This window comes from Amphiura filiformis, unplaced genomic scaffold, assembly GCF_039555335.1.
Source record: "Amphiura filiformis unplaced genomic scaffold, Afil_fr2py scaffold_24, whole genome shotgun sequence".
Lineage (NCBI taxonomy): Eukaryota > Metazoa > Echinodermata > Ophiuroidea > Amphilepidida > Amphiuridae > Amphiura > Amphiura filiformis.
The window spans coordinates 909,294-933,822 of NW_027305488.1; the positions used below are offsets into that span (position 1 = coordinate 909,294).

A 24,529-nucleotide genomic window follows, 5' to 3' on the forward strand; every position below is an offset into this window, starting at 1 on the left:
GCATGCCATCTCACCGGGCGCCTGGGTATTGTCAGTGGTCAGTGGGGTTACAGGCTGGAATTTACCAGCCACCCTCGTGCGCCTGCACGATTCAGAGGTCCACGGTAGTGCCGCCAGACGGCCCCCAGCGTCGGGCACTACTATCAGAGATCACTCAGCTTCTCACGAAGCAAGCGATTGTCCCGGTCTACCCCCTTTCACCAAGGGTTTTTGGAGCACTTTTTTTCTGGCTCCAAAGAAGACCGGCGACTGAGGCCATTCTGAACCTCAAGCCGTTGAACGAGTTCATCAGGCCCAAGAGGTTCAGAATGGAGACTCTCGCCGGTGCTAGCCTGCCCCATCAAGGGTATGTGGGCGGCATCGCTAGATCTCTCGGACGCATATCTGCATGTTCCGATCGCACCTCAAGATCAGAGGTTTCTACGCTTCAAGGTACAGGGTCAAACTTACCAGTTTCGATGCCTGCCATTCGCTTGTCCACCTCCCCAGAGTGTTTACACTCCTGGTCAGGCGGTGGCAGCGTACATCTGAAGCGCAGGGGAGTCAACATGTGTTGCTACCTGGACGATTGGTTCATTTACGGACGCACCCACTGGAGACACAGTGTCTCGTGGAGTTAGTAGTCCGTGCGGTGCGGGACCTGGGATTTCTGATCAACGTCAAGAAATCCAATTGGGTCCCGACGCAGACACCACTAGTCTTAGGGGCCCAGATCAACCTCAAGGAGGGGATCGCGGCGCCCTCACCCGAGGGGGTGACGAACATGGCGAGGTGTGCCCGACTCTTGGCCGAGTCAGAGGGAGCACCCGCTGTGGCATGGATGAAGGTTTTGGGCCTTATGGCCAGTATGGTAGACCTCGTAACGTACTGACGCTTTCACATGAGGCCTATACAACTACACCTTCTAGCCTTTTACAGGCCCAGTCGTCACCCAATATCCCTCGCGGTTCCGATGTCGGAGATCGCGCGGGAGGAACTCTGGTGGTGGACCCATCAGCCCAATTTGACTCAAGGTGTCAGGTTCCTGCACCAGCGGTGCGGCCACGTAGTGACGACCGACGCGTCAAAACTGGGCTGGGGGCCACATCCACGGGACTCAGTCTCGGGCCTATGGTCGGCCACGGAGACGGAGTTCCATATCAACCTTCTCGAACTTTGGGCAGTGGAGAGACTCTCCAGCATTTCGAGAAGGTGATCGTGGATCTCATATCGTTGTCCAAGCGGACAACACAACCGTGGTGGCCTACCTCAACAGACAAGGGGGCACAAGGTCACCACGGTTGTGCCTGCACGCACTACGCCTGATAGGGTGGTGCAAGGCCAGGCAGATTACGTTGAGGGCGATGCACATAGCGGGAGTCACCACCATCCCCGCGGACGATCTGTCACGAGGAAAGGTGTCGGGACCTACAGAATGGTCCCTTGCTCCGCCGGTCGCCCAGACGATCTTCGAGGTGATGTACCACCCTCGATAGATTTGTTCGCATCTCATCGCAATCATCAGCTGCCGGTGTACTGCTCGAGGGTCGCAGACCCACAGGCATTCGCCGTGGACGCTCTGTCCGTGAGACTGGGAGGAATGACTGCTTACGCTTTCCCCGATCTCGCTACTCGCAAGGGTGGTGACCAAGATCGGGAGGGAGGATTGCAACGCCATTCTGATAGCACCGTTCTGGCGAAACACCTGTGGTTTCGACCGATGGTGGATCTACTAGCGGCACAGCCGCGAGTACTCCCCGAGTTACCAAATCTACTCCGGATGCCCGGAGGAGAGGTACCAAGTCTACCACTAGAGCACCTGCAGTTAGCTGCATGGCCCTTATCAGGAACGTGGCGGAGGGAGGGAGGCTTTTCATCAGAAGCTGCTTCTTTCATCGCCGGGGGTGGACGAGAGTCTCCGCTCCGTACGTATCGTCAGCGTTTGGCTCCCTACTACGCATGGTGCGATGAGAGAAATACATCTCCCACTAGAGCCTCTGTGCCTCTAGTGGCAGATTTTCTGACAGAAAAGCTCAGGTCAGGACTTCAGCAGGCAACGATAGCCAACTATAAGTCAGCCATTCTCTCGATTCATCGAGGATTCAAGACGGGTCGACTATCAATTCAGATGGGTCCCTAAGTCTTCTTCTCGACGGTATGTTCAACGAGCGCCGCGCCGAAAGGAAGGTGGTCCTCCATGGGACCTCAACACAGTCTTGGAGTATATTAAGGGTCCCCTTTTGAGCCCCTGTCAAAAGCGACCCTTCTTTAAATACGCCACTCTTAAGGCGGCCTTTCTTCTGGCGTTGGCTCGGACGGCGCTGCTCAGAGTTGCACGCAGTCTCAAGTCAGCCTCCGTGATTTACTAACAACGGGCGACGCTGTTTCTTCGCCCGGATTTCCTTGCAAAAATGAGCGGTACATTCCGACACTCGCCCTCTTCCTCCCCAGTATTGGGCAGGGTTCATCAATAGCCGAAGACAGGTTGTGGTGCCCGGTGAGGGCGCTACAGCACTACCTTGGCCGAACACAAACCTTAAGAGGGGCTCATGACCGCTTATTTATCACTCACGCAGAACCGCACGGTCCAGCCGCTAAACAGACTCTGGCACGGTGGCTGGTCCAGGTGTTGGTGGACTCGGGCGGCAAAAGACGCCGCCCCAAGGCCCACTCAACCAGATCTATCTCATCTTCGTGGGCCTACCATAGGGGGGTCCCCATAGAAGAGATTTGTCAGGCTGTGTCTTGGAAGAACCCGTCGTCCTTTTCCACGGTTTACTACAAAAACGTAAACCAACGACCAGGCGATAAGTTCTCCAGGGCTATTCTGCGGAGATAATATGGTGGTTGGGTATCAGGTGTTTTGCGGACAATCAGAATTCCAACATGGTAAGAACCAGTGTTTCTATTCTTAACCACTGAACTTTCAGTTCAGGGTTTTTGTCTGTTCACGTAGTCTTTCTGTTTCCGGCCGTGAGGGGGGGAAATAGTTTGACCTCGCGATTACCATGCTACCCACTCTCCCGATCCTTATCAGATGCTGGCCAATCTTGTACCTCCATCCGTCGGTTACTTGCTAGATCGATCTTTCAGATGTTGATGCAAGAAGTATCTTAATCAACATCGAACGGTAAGATCGACCGGTGTACTGAGTCTAGTCCCAAACAAAAATGTTTGGTAGACTCATAACCGTGCGATCTTACCTTTCCGATGTTGATTATCCCGACCCCGCCGCCTCTACAAGTTTGGCGGTAGGGGCTGCCCAAGTCGGATAAGGGGTGATTATCGTGTGTGACGTCACCGAATGGGTGAGTCCACTCGGGGGCTCGGGGGGGTCTTTGTTATTTATTCATTTATGGGGACAAAATGACTATTGGTTTTTCCGCATCTCGGGATCGATGCAAGAAGTATCTTAATCAACATCGGAAAGGTAAGATCGCACCGTTATGAGTCTACCAAACATTTTTGTTTGGGACTAATATTCGCTTAAGCTTAGAACTCCGAAACCCCAGCAATGTATGGGATGGTGATGTTCCTTGGACGGGTGCTCCTTGTGGCAGAGGAATCAGACGAGATGGATTTTGATTTCTCGCGAGGTTTGAGAGCTTTCTCAAATGTCCAGTTCTGGTACCCACAAGTACCTAACGCAGATTTGAGGTGATTACGTTCTTCCAACTTAGCCTCCTCGGTAGATGGGATTTTTTCTGCACGATGAAATAGGGTTTTAATTACCCCGAGTATGTGAATGAGCGGATGGTGCGAATCGAACAGCAGGTATTGGTCCGTATGAGTGGATTTCCTGTACACTGTGGTATTTAACGAGCCATTGTTCTCAACTGTGACCAAACAATCCAAAAATGGGAGTTTGTTGTCATGTAAACCTTCCTGCGTGAACCTGATGTTCTCGCAACAGCGTTGATGTGTTCAAAGAAGGGGCTTGTTCGCTTTTCTTAAGCTTCACAAGAGTATCGCCCACATAACGAAACCAATGCGTTGGTGGTGTGCCGTTGTAGGACTGTAGTGCTAACCGCTCAAAACGTTCCATGTATAAATTTGCGACGATAGGGGAAACTGGCGAACCCATCGCACAGCCATGTTTCTGTTTGTAATATTTCCTTAATAATTTGTTTTGAGATGAAAAAACTGAACTATAAATCACTTCTTTAGCTGTGGCAAAAACCTACGAACCCTGGTTTAATACAGCACTATTATTGAATTTCCTACAATAAACAGTGAACGCAGGTCAATTGTAGAATTATCGTTTCGCAAAGGCGTCTGTTATTGGTACCCCAAATGTGATCCATGAAGTTTAATCCTCGCGATAAGACGTCCTTTTCCGCGACAGAAAGAGTCCGACTGGAGAGGTTTTTCACCCAGCGTTCCTTAGCTAGCGAATCCTGGTCTAATCCATCATTATCACGCCAATTTTCATCTCTATCCGCCGAGATTTGACAGAAACTAAACGCCAGATTTTTGTTGTTGTCTTGCTTTCGACTTCCTGTGTTGATCAAGTTGACCGCGAGTCGTGAACTCTGACACTTGACCCCATACGTCCACTCGGCAACCGCTTGCTTAGCGACTCGAAATTGCCGAAATTTCCTTTTCAGAACATCGATCGTAAAATTTGTCTGTCTTACACGTTCATTTATCAGATCTTTCTGGGCTTTGGCGACGATTTTATCAGCCCTATGTCCTTTTACTCGTTGCTTAATCCACAAACTTCGCGGTACAGTATCCGAGTGGAGGCACCTCAAATTAAATCGTAGGTGATTGCGATAGTCAGCTAATTTCCTCGACGTTCTCTCATATTTCCTGGTCAAGTCAAGGCAATCCTTGCCAAAATGAGTTCCGATAAATTTGTGAATATTCTCAGTCATCCAGGTAGATAAACATAATAAAATGAATATTAAATCTGTTCATCTGGACTTACTATTTTTGATAGCGACAGTATCGCGTCTCATCCAAGACGCATCATCAGGCTGACTGACCAGGTTGTTGTCTATTGACCTGTGACGTACTTGATGGTATGACGTCACAGGGGAGTCGCCGGGAACCCCCAGGGTCGCGACCTAACTTTTGCAAAGTACAAAGTACAAAGGTCCATACAATTGGGCAGATAAGTAAATTTTGGCAAAGAGATTAGACCCACTTTCAGCTCACTTTTACTATTTAGGCAACTTTTAGAAGGAATTTTGGGTGTCTTAGCTTAAATAGCGTCATTCTATATGTCCCACTATGTTGCTTACTGCATACCTTGCCCATTATGAATTGCATAGTTGTGCCCTCAACACTTTTAGAGAGCACACTTATGACTCCTCTAGTGTGTAACAGGAGAGACAATTAGCATTTAGGAAGAGTTTACATGTAGGTGCAACACATGTGTGCTGCCTTATGTATTTTTTTAATTTAACTCTCTTCACACGGGTGTCGACTGCAGACGACAAGTTTCAAAAAATTTTTAGAAATTCAAAAATTTCAGAAATGTAAATTTTCATGACCATATCTGGAATCAGCATGGAAAATGCATTAAAATGAGTATAAACAAGCCTAGTATTGATTCAGTAGTTCTTAAGATAGCTCTTGATATTTTGAGAAAATATTTCAAAACTTGAACTTTTTCCATGGAGGCGCATGGATAGCACGCAGAGCATTAAAGGTTGGTGCTCTGATTGTAACACATGGTGTTTATTCCCTCACATTGAGTCCCATCACCCAAGTAATTCTTATTCCAAGTTTAGAGTTCAGTTGCTCTAACAGTTTGGATACTAAGCAAATATGTGATGCGATCAAGCAAAATCAGTCGGAACTCTGAAATATTGATTTTGATATACAGCCAAGCAATGGAAATATTTCCTTTTGTTTCCTCTTGTTTTGGAAACTCTTTAATTGTTCATATCTTTGAAACTGGGGTTTTCTGCAAAATCCAGCTCTGTAAATGCTTTTTACTATCCTAGAAGAAACTGAAAATTTTATATTTCCGAGTTCCGACTGATTTTGCTTGATCGCATATGTGTATTACTATGACCTACTATATTTTTGTTCATACCGCCTAAAGTAAACAAAACATCACAAGGTTTTGAATTCAATCTTTTACTGGAACATACTTTTACAACTTGCTACACTGTGTCTGATACCATCAGACTTCATCAGGCAACTGACTTGCTGGGCTGGTCATATGAACAAAACATATTCCAGGACTATAACTTGGGTTTTGAGAAAAAATTTTCACTTTTCACTTTTCACTTGATGATGCCAAAATCATCATTTTGATCATCAAGTGGGATGATTTAAATGGGATGAAATTAAAGGTGAGCAAACTGAGCATTTACCCACATTACTCTTCTTCAGATATTGGATAGCACTGACAGGCTAGGCTAGACCCCACTGCTATATCTTTTATTGTACAAATTTATACAAATCAGTTGCAAAATTTAGGGTGAGTAAAATTTGCCAGTATTCTCAAAATGGGCCAAATAAAAATGGTTACTTGTTTTCAACTAAATTTGATGTCAGTACTCAGTAGCGGTAAAGATATAAGGAGGAAATAAATTCAGGTTCAAAGGAAAGATGGAAGCTAATCATTAAAAATACTAAAACATGCTCATTGTGCTATTCCATTTGAAATCCATACACCCCCTATGGAAGACATGACCTCAATCTTCCACACAGGGAGTGTGAATTTCAAATGGAGTCCCCCCTTCAAATGAAGTCCCCCATTCAGTCTATCCCATTTGAAATTCACACACCCGCTATACATGTAAGGTCATGTCTTCCATAGGGGTTGTATGGATTTCAACCAATAGTCCAATATAATTGGCTCACACAACATTTATTTTTTTAAACCCAGTAGATGTAGGCATTAAATTATGTCAGTACAAATTAATTTGCAAATAGCCCGATAGCATTTATGCACACCGTAGTACTTAATACAGTGGTGGTATAGCAAGGGAGTGGCTGGCTGTGCAGTCAATGTTGGTAGAATCATTTCCATGGTAGAATATAATTATAATCATGGTATATGTGTGCGTCAATCGACTTGCTCACATATTGGCCTGCAGTAAGAGGGGATAACGTCATTTTGTGGTTGCAATTTGTAATTTAAGTATCTAGGCATTCAGGCAAAAAGGGCAATCCAGGATCCAAGTTTTGTATGGCAGAATATGATCTGACTTGGGGTGTATGTATATGTACTGAATATGAATCAAATTTTAAATGTGTACATTAAACACTTTGAAGAAATGTTACATACATGTACATAGCATAGCTGCATGTATTCAGTTCTACAGGAGCTGACAAATAAGTGGAGAAAATCCTGAATCTAATTCATGCATGGACCAAAAAAATTGTGTTGAATTTTTAAAAATGAACAAATGATAGCCTTAGGGATATAATGAACCATTTGATTATCCAGGGGTGTGAGAGTTCAGATTAAAATCTGAATTCAGATTTTTTGATCTTGATTTTATCTCTTTTTCTGCACTTCCTCTGTACAAAAGTATAGAAGCTTTTTCAAATTTCAGACTTTTTCAGATTTTTTTATCTGTTGTCACTTACACCCCTGTTATTGAGAAGAGGGGGGAGGCATGTGATAGAGGATCTATCTAGGCTGGTCCAGTACATGTATTTTTAGTACTGGATGCCAACACACAGCCGGTATCCACTGCAATAAATACTAGTTTATTGAAATACTGTTAATGCCATGAAAACTCCCCTATTTTAAAATGAACAAAACTTGTATTCAACATGATTGTTGCATGTATTATACTGTGGTCCTATTATGCCCCTCGACAAGTTTGTTCTGCAATGACGCCACCACTATCTTCAATTGTGTCATAGAAGATACCAAGCCACTAATGAAATGAAGTACTTACAAGCTAAACTGCTTCAGGGACTGCCTGATGTTGAGGAGAACAATAGCAATCACTCTCTACTGCTTTCCATAAATCTGATATAGGAGAGTGATTTTCAGCTCTCCTTATTTGACCATTTTCTGCTTACATTCTTTTGTAATTATCTCTAAACAGCTCTCTTTGAAGGCCCCAGAAGAGTTATTTCATGCTCTCCTGCAAATTCCAAAAGACAGTCCCTGCTGCATCCACTGGTTAAGAATGTAATGTTGTTAATTTAGTACAAGATTAACCACATCTACTGACCAAGGAATGTAAATGTTTACAATGTATGTTTGTTTACTTGCAGCAATGTGAAGTTTACCCTGCCAGCAGCAGCAGCACCAGACTTTGAAACGTTGTTCTCACAGACACAATTGTTTTATGGCACATGTAATGGTGAACAGGTGCGATTCAGTACAGACAGCTGTAAGTAGAATACTCATGAAAAAGGTTTTCAGGGGTGTGATTTCTTTGTCCCCTAAATTTTATCAGGATGTTTTCTTCTCATTCCCTGTGCAAAAGTATAGGAAAGTGCCAATTTCAAAATATTTCATCGGCTATTTCCAGCTATTTCAGGATTTTCAGAATTTGCTATCACAGCAATGTGAAGTTTTCATGCAGCAATGGGCTATTCCAGAATTGCCTAATGTGTTGCTAGGAAGTTATCGCATCCAGCAGCAGCACTTTGTTCTCACAGATATCTAACAGTGAGTATAAGATCATGCATGAGCAATGCACATAGGCATCTTTTTGTTGTGGCATTTGACCATACATCCCTGTTGTGGATTGTTCATCACTCATCCAATAAAACAAGTCTGTTTTACCTGCCCAGCACGTCTATAGTATGCAGGTACTCATAAGAGAAGTGGTCATAAGTTGTTACACTTGGCATATATTCTATAGACCAGTTTGTTTGTAAACAATTACTTTTGCCTCATCTATGGTTTGTGAGTTGTTCATTGTGTTGTACTAGTAAATTTTATGCCTCTTATGCCTCCACCGCGAGGCATACTGTTTTTGCACTGTCCGTCCTTCCGTGCTTCCGCCCTTCCGTGCTTTCGTCCTTCCGTCCGTCCGGATGCTGTATCTCGGGCATGGATGGGCGGATTGACTTCACATTTACAGGATAGGAGGGTCATGGTCAAAAACCCTGGATACTTTTTTTTGGGTGGGGTTGAATGTCATATACTGAGGTCAAAGGTCATTTGAGGTCAACTTGTAAATTTGGTCTCATATGAACAGTTCAAATCCTATGGGCATGACACTTGGTGGGTATAGTCAACATTTGGAGCCAAATTTTTGGAAGGTTATTTTGGGGTCATATGGGGTCACCCAGGGGTCATCTGAGATCAAATTAGTAAAACTGTCGTATGGGCATGACACTTGGTGGGTATAGTCAACATTTGGAGCCAATTTTTTGGAAGGTTATTTTGGGGTCATCTGGGGTCACCCAGGGGTCATCTGAGGTCAAATTAGTAAAACTGTCGATGGGCATGACACTTGGTGGGTATATTCAACATTTGGAGCCAAATTTTTGGAAGGTTATTTTGGGGTCATCTGGGGTCACCCAGAGGTCATCTGAGGTCAAATTAGTAAAAACTGCCGTATGGGCATGAAACTTGGTGGGTAACATCAACATTGAGGGCTGAATTTTTGGAAGGTCATTTTGGGGTCAGCTGGGGTCACCTAGGGGTCATCTGTAGTCAAATTAGTAAAGACTGTTGTATAATTCCGTATACACTATTTCAACCTCATTTATGTGACTCTTATTTTTGCCCATATTTTTTATGTTTGTTTGTTTACCACTTAGTTGACTTTTAGCGTTATAAGATTTGTACACATTTAAATCGCCCCATGGTGGAGGCATCCCATTCGACGCAAAACACCCACCGAGAACCGCGAATGCTGAGAACCGCGAAAGCCGAGAACCGCTCTAGTTGTGTTTCATATTTTCTTAACTTTCTTTTTCACTCTTCATGTTTTTTCCCTGTATAGATGCATCACTAGCTCACCATCTTACCAGAGCCCTGATTCAGAAGAAACAGTACATACGAGGTGTGGACATACTACATAAAGCTATAACAAAGATACAGATGCACACAGCTCAACTTACATCAATTCATGCAGACTTATGTCAGGTAATAATAAGTGTTGGGACTTGAGTTGAGAACATTGATACAGAAGAAAATTTGTATATATTTAGTACTCTATATGTGACACAATCTGGTCCATGGGGGCAAAAGGCGGCAAATTTGAAACTGAGATAAAGGTAAAAATATGGAGTAAAAAACAATTTAAATACATAAGAAAATAGACATCAAAAAACTTCATAAATTTAGAACCAAGTATGCTAGACCTTTGGTGTTTTCAGTAAATGATGGCCTGTTGTATGCAAACCGCTGTTCGTCTGTGCATATTATAATCCTCATACTTCCCGTGAGTCGTTAGAACAACTTGATCAGTCGCTTGCATACATAAACAATCTCCGTGTTAAACCGAGCACCATCTGGCTTGCAGGGGATTTCAACCTCCGTGATATAGATTGGCCTACAAACTCTGTCAAAGCAGGCAGCCCAATTGCTACTCAGTGTAAAACGTTTTTAGACATGTGCACTACCTATCACTTCCAGCAAATGGTTACTGAACCCACGAGAGGTGATAAAATCCTCGACCTCTTTCTGACAACCAATGAAACTCAGATAACTCAGGTTGAAAATTTACCTGGTATTGGTGTTAGTGACCATATAGCATTGTGAAAGTTATCAGTAACATCAAGCCTGTGCACAAAAAACAGCCTCCAAGAGAAATTTTCTTGTACTCTAAAGCTGACCTACAGTCAATCAAGAAGGATTTAAACTCGCTTTGGAAAAACTTTTATTGAAAACATAGACTCATTCACAGTTCAGGAAAATTGGACTAGTTTGAAGACAAATTTATCTGATTTGATGACAAAGCACATCCCAAAGAAACGTGTTACCACAAGACACAACCTTCCATGGTTTAGTACTAAACTTAAACGCATGCATCGTAAGCTCGGAGACTGTACAATCATCAGAGGAAAACAAAATCTGTTGATGACGAGAAGAAATTTAAAGAATACAGAACTAAATATAAAAAAGAACTGAGGCACGCCCAGATGTCACACATTCACGACTCCATGGGGGAGAACTTAAATGAAAACACAAAGGCTTTTTGGAAGATCGTAAAGTCTAAGCGTGAAGACAACATTGGTGTGCCGCCGCTAAAGACAGGTGACGAAACGACCGATAACAGCTACAAGAAAGCAAACATTTTGAATGATTACTTCAAATCTGTGTATACCAAAGAAAACTCTAGTAGTATTCCATCTATGGAAAGTCAGAGTTTCCCTGACATAGTTGACCTTCAGATAGTCCCGAGGGGATCTACAAGCTTCTTAATGAGACAAAACCAAACAAGGCTTCTGGCCCAGATCAAATCCCTGCCAGGATTTTAAAGTTGTGCGCCATGGAATTGGCACCGATTCTTTCGTCCTTCTTCAATCAGAGCTTGGAGACAGGAGATCTACCAGACGACTGGCTCATGTCCTACATTACCCCTGTTTTTAAAAAAGGCAATCGCAGCTGCCCTTCAAACTACAGACCAATAGCGCTGAAATCGATATGTTGCAAAATTATGGAGCATGTTTTAACTAGCCACATCATGAAACATCTTGACGGGTACAGCATTTTACATGACTCTCAACATGGCTTTCAGAGAAGAAGGGATGTGATACCCAACTTGTTCTCACTACCAATGACATATCTCAATCAATCAACAACAGCAAGCAAGTTGATGCAGTGCTTTTGGATTTTTCAAAAGCTTTTGATCGTGTCCCGCATAAAAGACTTCTCCACAAATATCATCACTATGGTATCAGAGGGAAAATCCATAAATGGATCTCATCATTTTTGACCAAGAGGAAACAGTGTGTTGTGCTAGAAGGAGAAAAATCATCTCCAGTTGACGTTGACTCCAGTGTTCCCCAAGGAACGGTCATCGGCCCGCTGAGTTTTCTCGTATATATTAACGACCTGCCTGATTGTGTCAGTAGCGGCACAAAGACAAGACTTTTTGCTGACGATGCTTTTGTTTACCGTGAAATAAATTCTCCGGAGATGCTACCATCCTCCAACAAGATTTGGACGCCTCACTAAATGGGGTTCTGATTGGTTAATGACATTTAATACTGACAAGTGCTATACCATGCACTTCACGACTAAGAAGACTGTGCTTACTTCTGATTACTCGCTTTGTGGAAACAAACTGGTGTCTACTAAGACCCATCCATACCTTGGTCTCCAATTTGCTGACAATCTGAAGTGGAAAGACCACATCCAAAAAGTGACCAGTAATTGCAGAAGAACCATGGGAGTCATCAGAAGGAATTTCCGTGCTTGTTCAACTGATGTCAAGTCTCGCTTGTACCAATCCTTGATTCAGCCGCAGCTCAATTACGGCACAGCTGCCTGGTACCCGTCAACCAAAGAAGAAAAACATCTCCTTGACATGATCCAGAGATCTTCAGCTCGCCTTTGCTTCAACGACAACTCCCGTGATTCAAGTGTGACTCAGATGCTGACCAATCTTGAGTGGACCAGTTTAGAGACCTGCCGACTGATAACCAGACTCTCCATGATGTACCGTATCACCCACAACTTAGTTGACATCGACTGGCAAGACCATCTGACCAAACCAACCAGACCAACTAGACGCCATCACCCTTCAACCTACATGCAAATTCAAGTTAAAGCAACCAGCTACGAAAACAGTTTCTTCCCTTGGACAATACCTCACTGGAACAGCCTCCCTCACAGCATACTGGACATTACTGACTTCAAGGCCTTCAAGACTGCCATCCGGACCCATTTTACTGAGTTCTCCATGATTATTGTTTGCACCGCACACCAAGCTTAGGATTCAAAGGTCAAAACCTCTGTTGAGATGCAGGTACCTGCTTATACGGAGTAACCAATCCAGATCCAGATCCAGATGCATAATGTAATAATTACATCAACTCAATTTTCAAAAATGCCTCCTTTGGCCCCCATGGACCAGACCGTGTCACATATATGTATTACATAATCGCTTATTTGTTCGCAACTAGTCAACCAAATGATACAAATGCTTATTTCTCAACATATGTTTAAATTGATTCACCCAGTATTTTTTCCTAGGACATACTGTAGATCAGATTTTAAATAGTACTCATGTAGAGTCCTGGACTAATTTCAAAACATTTCTTGTCCCTTTTTACAGCTGTCTTTGTTATCCAAATGTATGAAACCAGCATTACAATTCCTAGATGTTGACATCACAGAAATCAGTAAAGAGGTGAGTGAATATACACATTGTGCTATTCCATTTGAAATCCATACACCCCATATAGAAGCTATGACCTTAATATCCCACACAGGGGGTATGAATTTCAAATTGAGTCGCCTATTCAGTGTTGTCTGCTCCAAAATGGGCAATTCCAATTGAAATCCATGCACCCTTATGGAAGCTATGGTCTTAATATCGCACACAGGGAGTATGAATTTCAAATGGAGTCGCCTATTCAGTGTTGTCTGCTCCAAAATGGGCAATTTCAGTTAAAATCCATACACCCCCCTTGCAAGCTATGACCTTAATCTCCCACAGAGTGAATTTCAAATGGGCTTACCTGAATGGGTGATTCCATCTGAAATCTATACCCCCTATGTGGAAGATTATTCAGGTTGAAGGATTTCAACTTGATTATCCCATTTTCTGTTATCCACAAAATAGGCTAATGGTCTGATCAACAGCGTTTCCCTACATTGATCCCCACACTTAACTGGTGGTGATCAAAATATTGGTGTCAGAAGAAATTTAGCTACTGTTTGTATAATTGACCCTGTGAACTATTAGGGTTGACAGATGTTTAGCTTGGATTTTGTGTAAGGGCCCATACCTAAATACCAGTGTCCACACAGTATTCTGTAGGGTTTTCAAATGCAATGTTTTTGCTCTTGTATCAAAATGGATTGAAATACCAGCATAAAACTCTACAAATGGGGTGTGGGGGTCAAGGCCATTCAATTAAGGGGAAACTTCATGTATATGAAACCGGACTATCCTCCTTTATTTTTCAGTTGGTCAGTTCACCATACATGTACATTTCACACTTTCGGTGTTATTACTATTATGGCAGCATGATTTATGCAGCACTCAACCCGGGGCACTCATATATAAAAGTTGTAAGCATGTGTGTAAATGCACTTCAGAAAAGCTCCCTTAACAAGGACAACATTGTGTCATCAAACTGACATTTAACAAGGATAATGGTTTGTGAACCATGCCCTTAACAAGGACAAAGTTACAAGTGGATTAAAATACAACCCTTAGCAAGGATGCATGATCAATTTTCTCATAATTACCACCTGCATTATTAGGGTAGTATTATCTTATTATGATGATTGCAGGGGTAAGAAAGTGATTGGATTTATCTAACCTAAGCGCGGACACATGGTGTGAAAAAGACACTCTTATTTGCTGTAATCAATGATTTTGAGACCCTTAACACAGGCCCGTATTGCAGTAGAATAAACCCTTTTTAGTCAGTTGACCATACATGCAGTCAGCCACCTGGACAACCGATTCTTTAGAAATGCTTAGTCGCGCTAAAAGTCGATCGATACATGTTAAAATCAGCACAATTCAGAGATACACCTTTTTGCTATGAAATTTTTTTTTTTTTTTTTTTTTTCAGTAATGTCAGTTAAAAACTTGGTGCTTGGATATATATTTTTTTTAAAATCCTGGTGTTAAAATTAAGCATCAAATTGTGTCTTTTAGTGTGATATTTTGATTTTATAGGCCTTGAGTTCGCCTCGAGCTTTTTACGGAATTGTTTTTTTAGCGTCTCAAACTAATATAGTTTGCTAAAGAAAGATATTTCTCACCTCTGTTATGCATATCGTGTGGGTCTATATATTATAGTTTTGTCAGAATTTCCGCTTTTATTTTACCCTTTTTCCTTCATGCTCCGAAAATGTCAAACTCAGTACTTTTATCTTGTGAGCAACCAGCAGAAATAGTCGATATTTTCATTGTTGTCATCCAGGGCAATTTTCCATTGAAAAGCAAATATTGCCCGACCAGCGATTTAGTAGCCCAAATCCCCAATTGGGTTTTCTGGTAAATGAGGTGAATTTTAAAAATTTGCTCCCGTGATAGCCTGCAATTTCAATTTATATGGATTCCATGATTATGAAAACCATTTTGTCTGTCTGTTTGTTTGTTTACCTAGGTCAGTCCGTATTTTCTCTTAAAAGAGACGCGGCACGCTTGAGGTCCATGGGAAAATCCACGGTCCAAACCTAGAAAAATTAGCGTGTTATTATACGGGATTTTAATCTTCTGTCCCTCCTATCTCCAGGTGATCTACCCCCCCATCGCTGGTTGCCATTTTCATTACACCCTTCAGACTTGTGTTCGGGTTTGTTTTAATTTGACATGTAGGCGTATACCTAAATGTATAGCTATGCTATATATTATTATGTAATATCATGTACATGGGTGTTTATATAAATATGGAGGCCAGAGTGTGACATTGGGACCAAATTTTCAAAATGGGTTAATGAGAATTTTGTTTTCATTATTTTACACCTTGAAACCCATATTTCACAAAAAAATAATCCGCTTTCATGAAACATAATCCCTATTTGGACGGCAACACAATAAAGTGAGACATAAGACACAAATTAACACCTGTAACAATGACACCAAATTGTTTATTTGTCTTGGAGCTATAACAAATGTAATGATTTGCTGGTTTTTAACAAATGTTATCGACATATTTACTTTGGGAAAAAAAAAGATCCTTAATCCTTTGACAATACTTATGAAAATGTGAACTTAATGTCCCAATATTTTGTCAAATTACGACCGATTCGGGCAATTATGTTTCAAAATTACTGTAATGTATACCAAAAGTATTATCCTTGCTTTGAAAAGAAGTTTAATAATCAAGGATGCATTCATTAGTGATTGGCAAGATTCAAAAATACTACTACAATGTCATAAATATATCGGGAAATATATCCAATGCTCAATGTTAAAAAACATTAACACCTGTAACGCTGACACTGGTGTCACTGTTACAGAGTGACATCATGAACTACATAAGCTATCTATCTACACTACCTATTATAATAGCAAGTCCAAAACTAAGTAATATTATGTGAGAAATGTGTAACTAAACAATATTATATATTAGTTAACATGCTCAGTAATGTAAAATACAAAAAGTGGCCAGAATTAACTTCTACCTGGGGATGATATAAGTTTCCAAATATTTGTTCTAGTTTCCAAATATTTATTCTACAGATCGATGTACGTTGCACTATTTAACTTTGATTAAATTTCAGAATAGTTGAATACTTCAAAGATTTATTTTCCTCATTGATAAATGTATAGTTATTTTGCTCAGTTTGACTATGGTTCCTCTCAACAAGCCAAGCTATTACATCTTGTGTTATCTTTAATCACACCTGTAACGCTGACACTAAAGTAGTACCGCTGACATAATGTAGTACCACAGAATGCAAGGAAATGCGTAAATCACATCAGGGCGGAATTATTTTCACAAGACTATTTTCTGACTGAGCAACATTATACATAATTTTAACTATTGTATGGTTACTATCATTTCAAGATGTAACACTGACACCAAGCCTTAAATTTAGTGAGGGTTGGCTTGATGTGTCAAAGTTGAAAGACATTTAGAGAAGTTAAAATGTTACAGCATCATGTTACTCAAGATATTATTCAAAGTAGAACTGAATCATTCAGGTGGTTAATAAACTTAATTTTGCTGTTTTCTGCAAGTGACATATCTTGTTAAACATTGTAATGTTGATGTAGAAACAGTTAAAAAAAACAACAGTTTGCTTTATTAGACTAATAAAACACCACATTTGGGTTATCTATAATAACTTGTATGAAATATTTCAACACTTATTTCAAAATAATCATTAACATGGAAAGATAAAATCCACCTAAAACTACTTTAATATAGTTTATACCTTCTGCAGATATTGTAATTTTGGCTTCCAGGAAAAAAAACCCCAAATTTTGCCCAACCGACCCTACTTGAAGTTGAAAGGTCCACCCGCCCATAAAAGTAAAACAGGGTGTTTTTTTTCGTCGCATTATATATCATATTTGTCTAATTAATTAAATAGCTATCCATGTAGCACAATATTGTGCAGTTGTTTACTACAAAAAGTGCAACTTCCACCATGGTGAACACTGAACAGGTATGCAAAGAAAACTAATGGATTTGGAAAGTTGAATTGTCATGAAGCTAAAGGGGGGGGGGGACAAAATGTTAGAAGTTCAAATTGGATTAAAAGAAAAGCAAATATTCTTATTTGAACATAAACATGATAAGTAATAAATATAATTAATAAATAATATCAATAATTATCAATGCTTTGTAAAAAGTGCAGTTTCTATGCACGCAAAACAATTTACCCACCCTATCGCCATGTTTTGACAACAAACACACCCCTCTGCTATCAAATGGTCGAGTCCAAAAACGATATGGGGTCAAGGTTACGGCGTGATAAATAAACTCGGTATTTGTTGAAACTGGGCATTTGGCTAACAGTAAGACAAAATACATTACCCATTTCATTCAATATTAATAATAAAATAGAACGAGAAAGCACTGATACACAAATACAAATATTTATCTACAAAACCACTGTAAAATAGCTCATATCGAACACGCCGTAACTATGAGATTTGTGTTATGCCAATTTCAGTTACGGATGAAGTTTTCTGTTACCAACTAGTCCGTATTCGGCGATGATCTTTCGTACTAAAATGGTGTTTCACATAAATATTCTGCGAGTCGAATCTCATGAGTTATTCGATCTTTATAAAAACAATTATGGAGGGAAATTTCCAAGATTTTTGTTAAGGGGTAGCCCGAGAAAAATTCAGAATGGCCACACCGTAACACTGACACCAAGTTCGTGTGTTGGAATGTGACATCTTTCTGCGATTTTTCTCGAGTAATTTTACTTCCAATGCACTACAACGCTTTTGTTTAAAGTCTTGGAACTAATTAAATTCAAATTTATCACTCGAAACGTCACAAAACAATAAACACACCGGGAAACACACATTAAATGTTGTACACCCCCGTAACACAAACACACCCGTAACGCTTTCGACACGAAGGCAATAAGCGCGGTGAAAAAAAAAAAGGTGTCTCCACGTGGGTATTTTTGCACACGGTCGACGGTCGTAAGAGGTCATCATCCGGGCCTGTGTATCATGTGACTTTCATTCATAAAGAAACAATGTTTACGCTTTACATCGCAATAAAATCTCACTCCGTGAACGAAAGTGAGTGACACCAAAGTTATTAAAATCTCAATTGCTCATTGAATATTTATTGGATTTGGATTACAGGCACATTCCATATGTTGTTTACGTTAAGGTACTGTCATATTTGTTTCAAAACTCAACTTTCACAATACAGAAAGCTTACGCTTTTAAACTGGTGACCGATTGAAAAACTCTTTACACACCCGTAACATTGCTGACACGAAATGTTACGGAGTGGTGTGAAAATCGGCAAAAACAAAAACACAAACTTCGCAACATTTGATAAAATCTTGTTGATAATCATAAAAATGGACCTCTGTTCATGTTTTCATAGCAAACAAGGTAAGGTTTTAATTATTATATGGGGAAATGTGGAATTTAAAATGTCTCTTTTCATGTCACACTGTTTTCACAAAAACATGATGACTCCATTACTTTTCGCCGTAAAATTCTACTATGTCAACAGAAGTAAAAAAAAAAAAGTCTTGATTTATTGTATAAATACATATTAGTTAAATGCAATGAAAAAAAATTAGCAGGCTTTTACATTTTTTCTACAATCTTGAGAAATGCAAAACAAGGCCCATGTTTTACTACTGGCCTCCATATTTATATAAACACCCACATGTAGGCCTATGGGGTGGGGTGGATGCAGAGGTGTGTGAGGTGGGTAGTGGGGGTGTATGTAGGGAAACTTTGGGGTGGTACTCAACACACTTTAACCATGACTTCCAATGCAAGGCTTATTGTTGCCACAAATGTTTTTTTTTTCCTTAAGGTTATAAACTTCCATGTTTAACCTGGTATTGTTTTGGCTGCTTCATTAGGGCATATGACTTTCAGTGGGTTTCCAAAAGCAGTTTCAAACAAACACAAACAAAAGGCACCATACCCAGTCACCTTCGTGACAATTGAAACACTACGTCAAGTATAGTCTTTGTCAAAGACGACTCACGATCCTTGCCGAGGGAGGGGAGCGCGGCGTTAAGCTGACAGCTCGCCGCTCATGCGACCGGCGCAGTGTTGCTAGCTCATGGTAGTAATCAGTTTCCCAGTCTGTAACACAGAGACTACGTCAAGTATTAACATCCAAGTTATTCTGTTTTTAGGCAAGCAATTTTAAATAATTGCTTGAACAGGTTTTTGTTAAAAAACAAAAACCTGTTTAAGTTAACAATGATAATGAATGGTTCTTATAAGGCCCCTGGCAAATTTGCCTATTTGGGCCCCCCGCCCCTAGTGCAAGGAAAAGGAGGAGAAAGAAGAAAAAGAGAGGAGAGAGAGGGGAAGAGAGGGAGAAGAGGGGCAGAGAGATGGAGAATCCATACGATATGCAATACCATACGATTATATTCAATAAGCCTGGCAAAATTGACTATTTGGGCCACCGCCTCCCCCAAGTGCAGGGAAATTTGGTGGATTTGGGCCCCACCCCCATACAGGCTTGCCCCCTTGAAAAAAATCCCAGCTACGCCGGCCTGTGATCAGTTGGAGCGCTATTAGGCCTGGGAATTTCGTTGCTATTGAACTTCTGGCAACACTGTACCCATGCCTGTATTCCTATTAAACCCAGGGATATCGATCCACAATGCTAATATTAGCCTTAGATTTCACACGTTGATTTTGAAAAATTTTCAGGCGGGAGTAAAAAATGGTGAAATCAAAACGGAAATTCTGACAAAACACGTTGATGTGCGTTAGAAAGTTGGGAAAAATCCTTCATTAGCTTAACTATATTACTTTGAAAAGCTAAAAGGTTGATCCAAAAAAAAAAAGGCTCATGGGCAGAGTTTAAGCCTATCAAAATCGAAAATCTTACACTAAATGACTGAATTTTACGCTAAGTTTACCACTAGGATTTGAAAAAAAATACAGTATCAAGCACTACAATTTGACCTGACATTTACTGAAAAAATGAAAATGATTGCTTTTTATTTGGCCGAGAAAATTAATTTTACATTGAAAAGGTGTAACTCAAAATTTAGCTCATTTCAACACCAAATTCGATCGTTTGTATTGCCTCATTAAATGACTGAGTGAGCCTTGCAGAACAAAAGAATCGGTTGTCCAGGTTGCTAACTGCATGTATCTGTATGTTTTGTTCTTATTAGGGAGATCATTAGCCCTTTTTTAGTCAGTTGACCATCTTCTGATATGCATATCTGTCCGTTTTGTTCTTTTAGGGTGGTCATTATGAGGCTACACACTTCCTGTGTTATTACTACTACGGCGGCATGATTTATGCTGCACTCAAAAACTGGGGCAGAGCAGTGTACTTCTTTGAAGTGGTAAGTGTTTTCTTTATCTGTCTTGTAGATTTCTTTTGATCGTACTGCAAGTTGTATGTCACAACAGTGTGAATGAAAAAACCCAACTATCAATCATAAACTTATTCCTCCAGCTGTCTACACTGCGCATGTACTGTGTTATGCTTCGTAGTGATGACTGATTATCTTACAGTTCAAATTGTGGCGGACCCATGCTTGCGACTTTTGTTAATGCGCCATAGCGCGACTGACTAGCGGCACCCGTGTACCGCGCCGTGTGTACTGCGCCGTTGGGACAAGATCACACTCTTATAAAAACAAACTCGGTCTTGAACACAACTGTGCAGTCTCAGTGAAAGTTTGCACCCTGCTTAATATTCATGTGCAACTAGAATCTGGTTGCAAAAGTCCGCCACTTTTTTTCCACATAGTTTTCTCAGTCGTCAATCCAGAAGGTTGATGAATGAGGGCAGGGCTGGGATAATAATCAGCGCTCTTCAGAATTGAGGTGGGGGTGTCAGATTAGGGCACTTGGAAGTCAGTATGAAGATAGTTCTTGTTTATGCTGACTCCCGATTTCAGTGAATACAGCAGTAATTTTTTTGGATTAAAAAAAGCTATTTTGGCTAGTTGGCCAATTTGTGGAAGTAAAGGTGTTTTGGTATATGCTGTGACAATCAAGCCCAAAGACTTTACAGATTTATTTCAGGTTACGTATTCCAATTTTTAGAATTTGTGGCAAATCTAATTTTTGACTGTCATTGTATGAAAACATTTTGGCACATTTGCCGTTAAAAATATTATAATTTAACTGATTGTCATGCAGTACTAATTATAACCAAAGGATTGGAATTTTATCTTTGTTTCATTTGGATAACGGAATAATACTTTTTTAATTAAAAAATATTAGTGCTGTCTTTTGTTGAAATCAGGAGTAGGGTTTGAACAATAGCTGTTTCTGTGAGGCTACTTCCCCTCTCCCATACCATGTGCCAGGCTGCATTCACACCCCCCAACCCCACCGCACCTTGCCGGTTGGGCTTTGAAGCTATCCCTTAACATTACAGCCTGCTTTTGAAGATGAGATGCAATGTTGTTAGAAGTAGAGAAAGGACAATATCTCTGTCCCTTCTACACACTTGATGATCAAATTGTCAACCAACCTATCATGATAATTGATCAGCCAATCAGCGTGCCACTTTTGTGTTCATGAATTGTACTTGTATATGCTTGATGCATGCCCTCTAATTCTGAATCCTGTAAATACCACCTAATTTTGATGATGTCTTTTGTTTTTGTAGGCAATCACCACACCCAGTATGGCCGTGAGTCACATCATGTTAGAAGCTTACAAGAAATTCATCTTAGTATCACTAATACATCATGGGAAGGTCATCAATGTGCCCAAATATACATCACAAGTTGTTAACAGGTTTATCAAGGTATGTTATGCTGTCCCACAATGCATTGCAAGACATTGGTATCACTCACAGAATTAAAGAAAGAGAATCAGGACTCGACCGCCATCTTGATACAGGCATGGAGCAAAAATTGAGGGTATTCGGTTTTCATCCAGGCATCCGTTGTAATGCAAGCGCGACATGTATGAATGGCACATTTGAGAGATGCACTTGATGTGACCTGCACTTGATGCGTACCAAGATGCTTCAGATGAGACACAGAATTGTTTCCGTTCATCTCAGCGCACTGTCGCCAAGGACCCGAATACTGCCAATTTTCTCCCCATAGCTGACGGCGTTATTGTATATATATAGGGAGTTTCAGTTCTCCTTCTCGAATTCTGTGGTTCATCTAATTTAGTTTTTGTCTCGAAATTATTTCTCAGTGGGCTCTCTGAGTATTCAGTCTCTCAAAATAAGGCAATGTTTTCTCCATAGATGAATAAATAAACAGATAGGAATTTTCCATGCCTGTGCCCCCTAGGCGTATTAGAATTCAGCTGATGCCGGTACAGCGTTCAGACCTGGCGACATCGCTTATCTTACGCAGGGATGCAAATTGTGCGGGAGCGGGGAGCACCGCTCCTAGGAAATGAGAGTCAAAATTGAGGAAATAATTCCATGGGAAGAATAAAGAAAGAGAGGAAAAGGAGGAAGAGAGAAGAAAAGAAAAGAAGGGGGGATGAAGGGGGAAAAGAGGAAAGAATAATAGGGGAGGGCTGTGAGGCTGTAAAGCTACTTAATGGAAGAGAGGAAATCTTTAAAGACACTGGTTGTGCAAAATTTGGAGGAATTCACATTATTGTTCAAGAAATAAGAGCAAAGAGAGGAAAGTGTTGGTGTTAGAATTCAGTGGTAATGGGATATGAGGAAATTTACAATTCATCACCATAGGTGGTATTCAATGTAATTTAACAGGAAAAAAAGAAGTTGGATGAAGGCAGGTGGAAACAGGGCACATATCTGAGGAAATTTACAGAGAGGCGGCAATCATATCTGAGGAAATTTATAGAGAGGCAGCAATGAGGATTTTATGGGAACAAAAGTCATGAAGTAACTCAGTGTATCAATACTAATGCCACTGAAAAGAGCCCAAACTGGAAAATATTGAGAAATTTAAAAAGAAGTTGTGCTCCCTCTGACAAAAAATGAAAGAGGAAATGGTGGCCAAAGGAAAATAAAAGGGGAAAGGAGCTTCTGTCCCACCAAAATTGACCCCAAACTAGTGTAAAATACCCATTTTTTTGCACATTGTCCTCGTACAGCCTTTTTTGGAAGTGGATTTTTTTTTCATTCATTCATTTATTTATTTCCACAATTCACATAAAAATACAAAATGCACATTAAAATACCATCAAAGAATCATGGAGGAGATGGCCGAAAGGCTAGAGGTAGCCATCCCCTTTAACAGAAAAGTTACCAAACAGAAAACTCAACAGCAAATAATAGAAATTAAAAACAACAAACAAACAAACAAGAACAAAAAAAAACAAAACTACAATGCTCGTCAATTAATCACATTTTGAAATTAAGTGTCTTTTGTACACGTTCCGGAAATGTTTCACTGAATAAGACGCTCTTAAAGAGTTTTGCAATGAGTTCCATAATATAGGACCAGCTGTACGGACGACAGCGTGATCGGTGAAAACCCTGCTATTTTTAGTCAAGTTATAGTTATTAGCGTTTCTTGTTTGGTAATCATGAATATTAGATCGTAGGGTAAATAAACTGTCAAATAAGCTCGGTAATTCATTAATACTGTACTTATATACATAAAGACTCCCAATTCTAATTTATAGGTGTCATTGTTTGCTAAAATGTTATATTTGGCAAACAAGGGGGCTGTATGACGAAGACTTAACATAGCCTGTATTTTTAGAGCGACTCTATGTTAACATTCTCATCTTTTGAAGTGCAGAATAAAGCTATTTTATGCATGGTATGATTGAGGAAATCTTGAGCCTAAAAACCATGCTCCCGAGGAAGAAATCACAATTTACGCGTGAAGTTTCTTTTATAAGTATGCTCGCGCTGTTTGCGCTATTTTTGAGTTTGCTCACGTGGTACCTGACTTGGCGTCGATCCTCACGGGCAACATGTCATGTTTCCGCGGCATGGTTTTCTCTAATATTTTGTGATATCTGGCACAACCTCTTTGACTAATTCCTATTTTCTTTTGCATATTATTATTTTGCAGCCATTAAGTCAAGCATATCATGAATTATCAACCGCATACGGTACAAATAACCCAACAGAGCTGAGAAACAGTATCCAGAAAAACTCTGAAATATTCACACGGGTAAGTGTATCCATTAAGTCAAGCATTTCATGGGTTAGGCACTGCATACGGTACAAATAACCCATCCGAGCTTAGGAACAGTTTCCAGAAATATTCACAAGGGTAAGAGATCCATTAAATCTGGCATTTCATGGGTTAGGCAAGGTTGGATGGACATCACAGGAGAATAGCCGAGGAACTTTTCTGATAGCTGCATTTAAAATATCTTAATTATTCTTTGTTAAATCACAACTACTGTTTGGCATTTCTTAC

The 24,529-nt window shown here is 40.6% G+C and overlaps 1 protein-coding gene across 1 annotated transcript in view; it reads left to right on the forward strand.

Moving 5' to 3' along the window:
- LOC140143622 (COP9 signalosome complex subunit 3-like) overlaps positions 1-24,529 on the forward strand; it is a 49,596-nt gene that overhangs the window by 19,733 nt on the left and 5,334 nt on the right. Inside the window, exons 3-8 of the mRNA XM_072165439.1 lie at positions 8,176-8,294; positions 9,864-10,006; positions 13,146-13,220; positions 20,435-20,539; positions 21,820-21,960; positions 24,176-24,277. Of these exons, the coding sequence (XP_072021540.1) occupies positions 8,176-8,294; positions 9,864-10,006; positions 13,146-13,220; positions 20,435-20,539; positions 21,820-21,960; positions 24,176-24,277 (685 nt within the window). The remainder of the gene's footprint in view (positions 1-8,175; positions 8,295-9,863; positions 10,007-13,145; positions 13,221-20,434; positions 20,540-21,819; positions 21,961-24,175; positions 24,278-24,529) is intronic.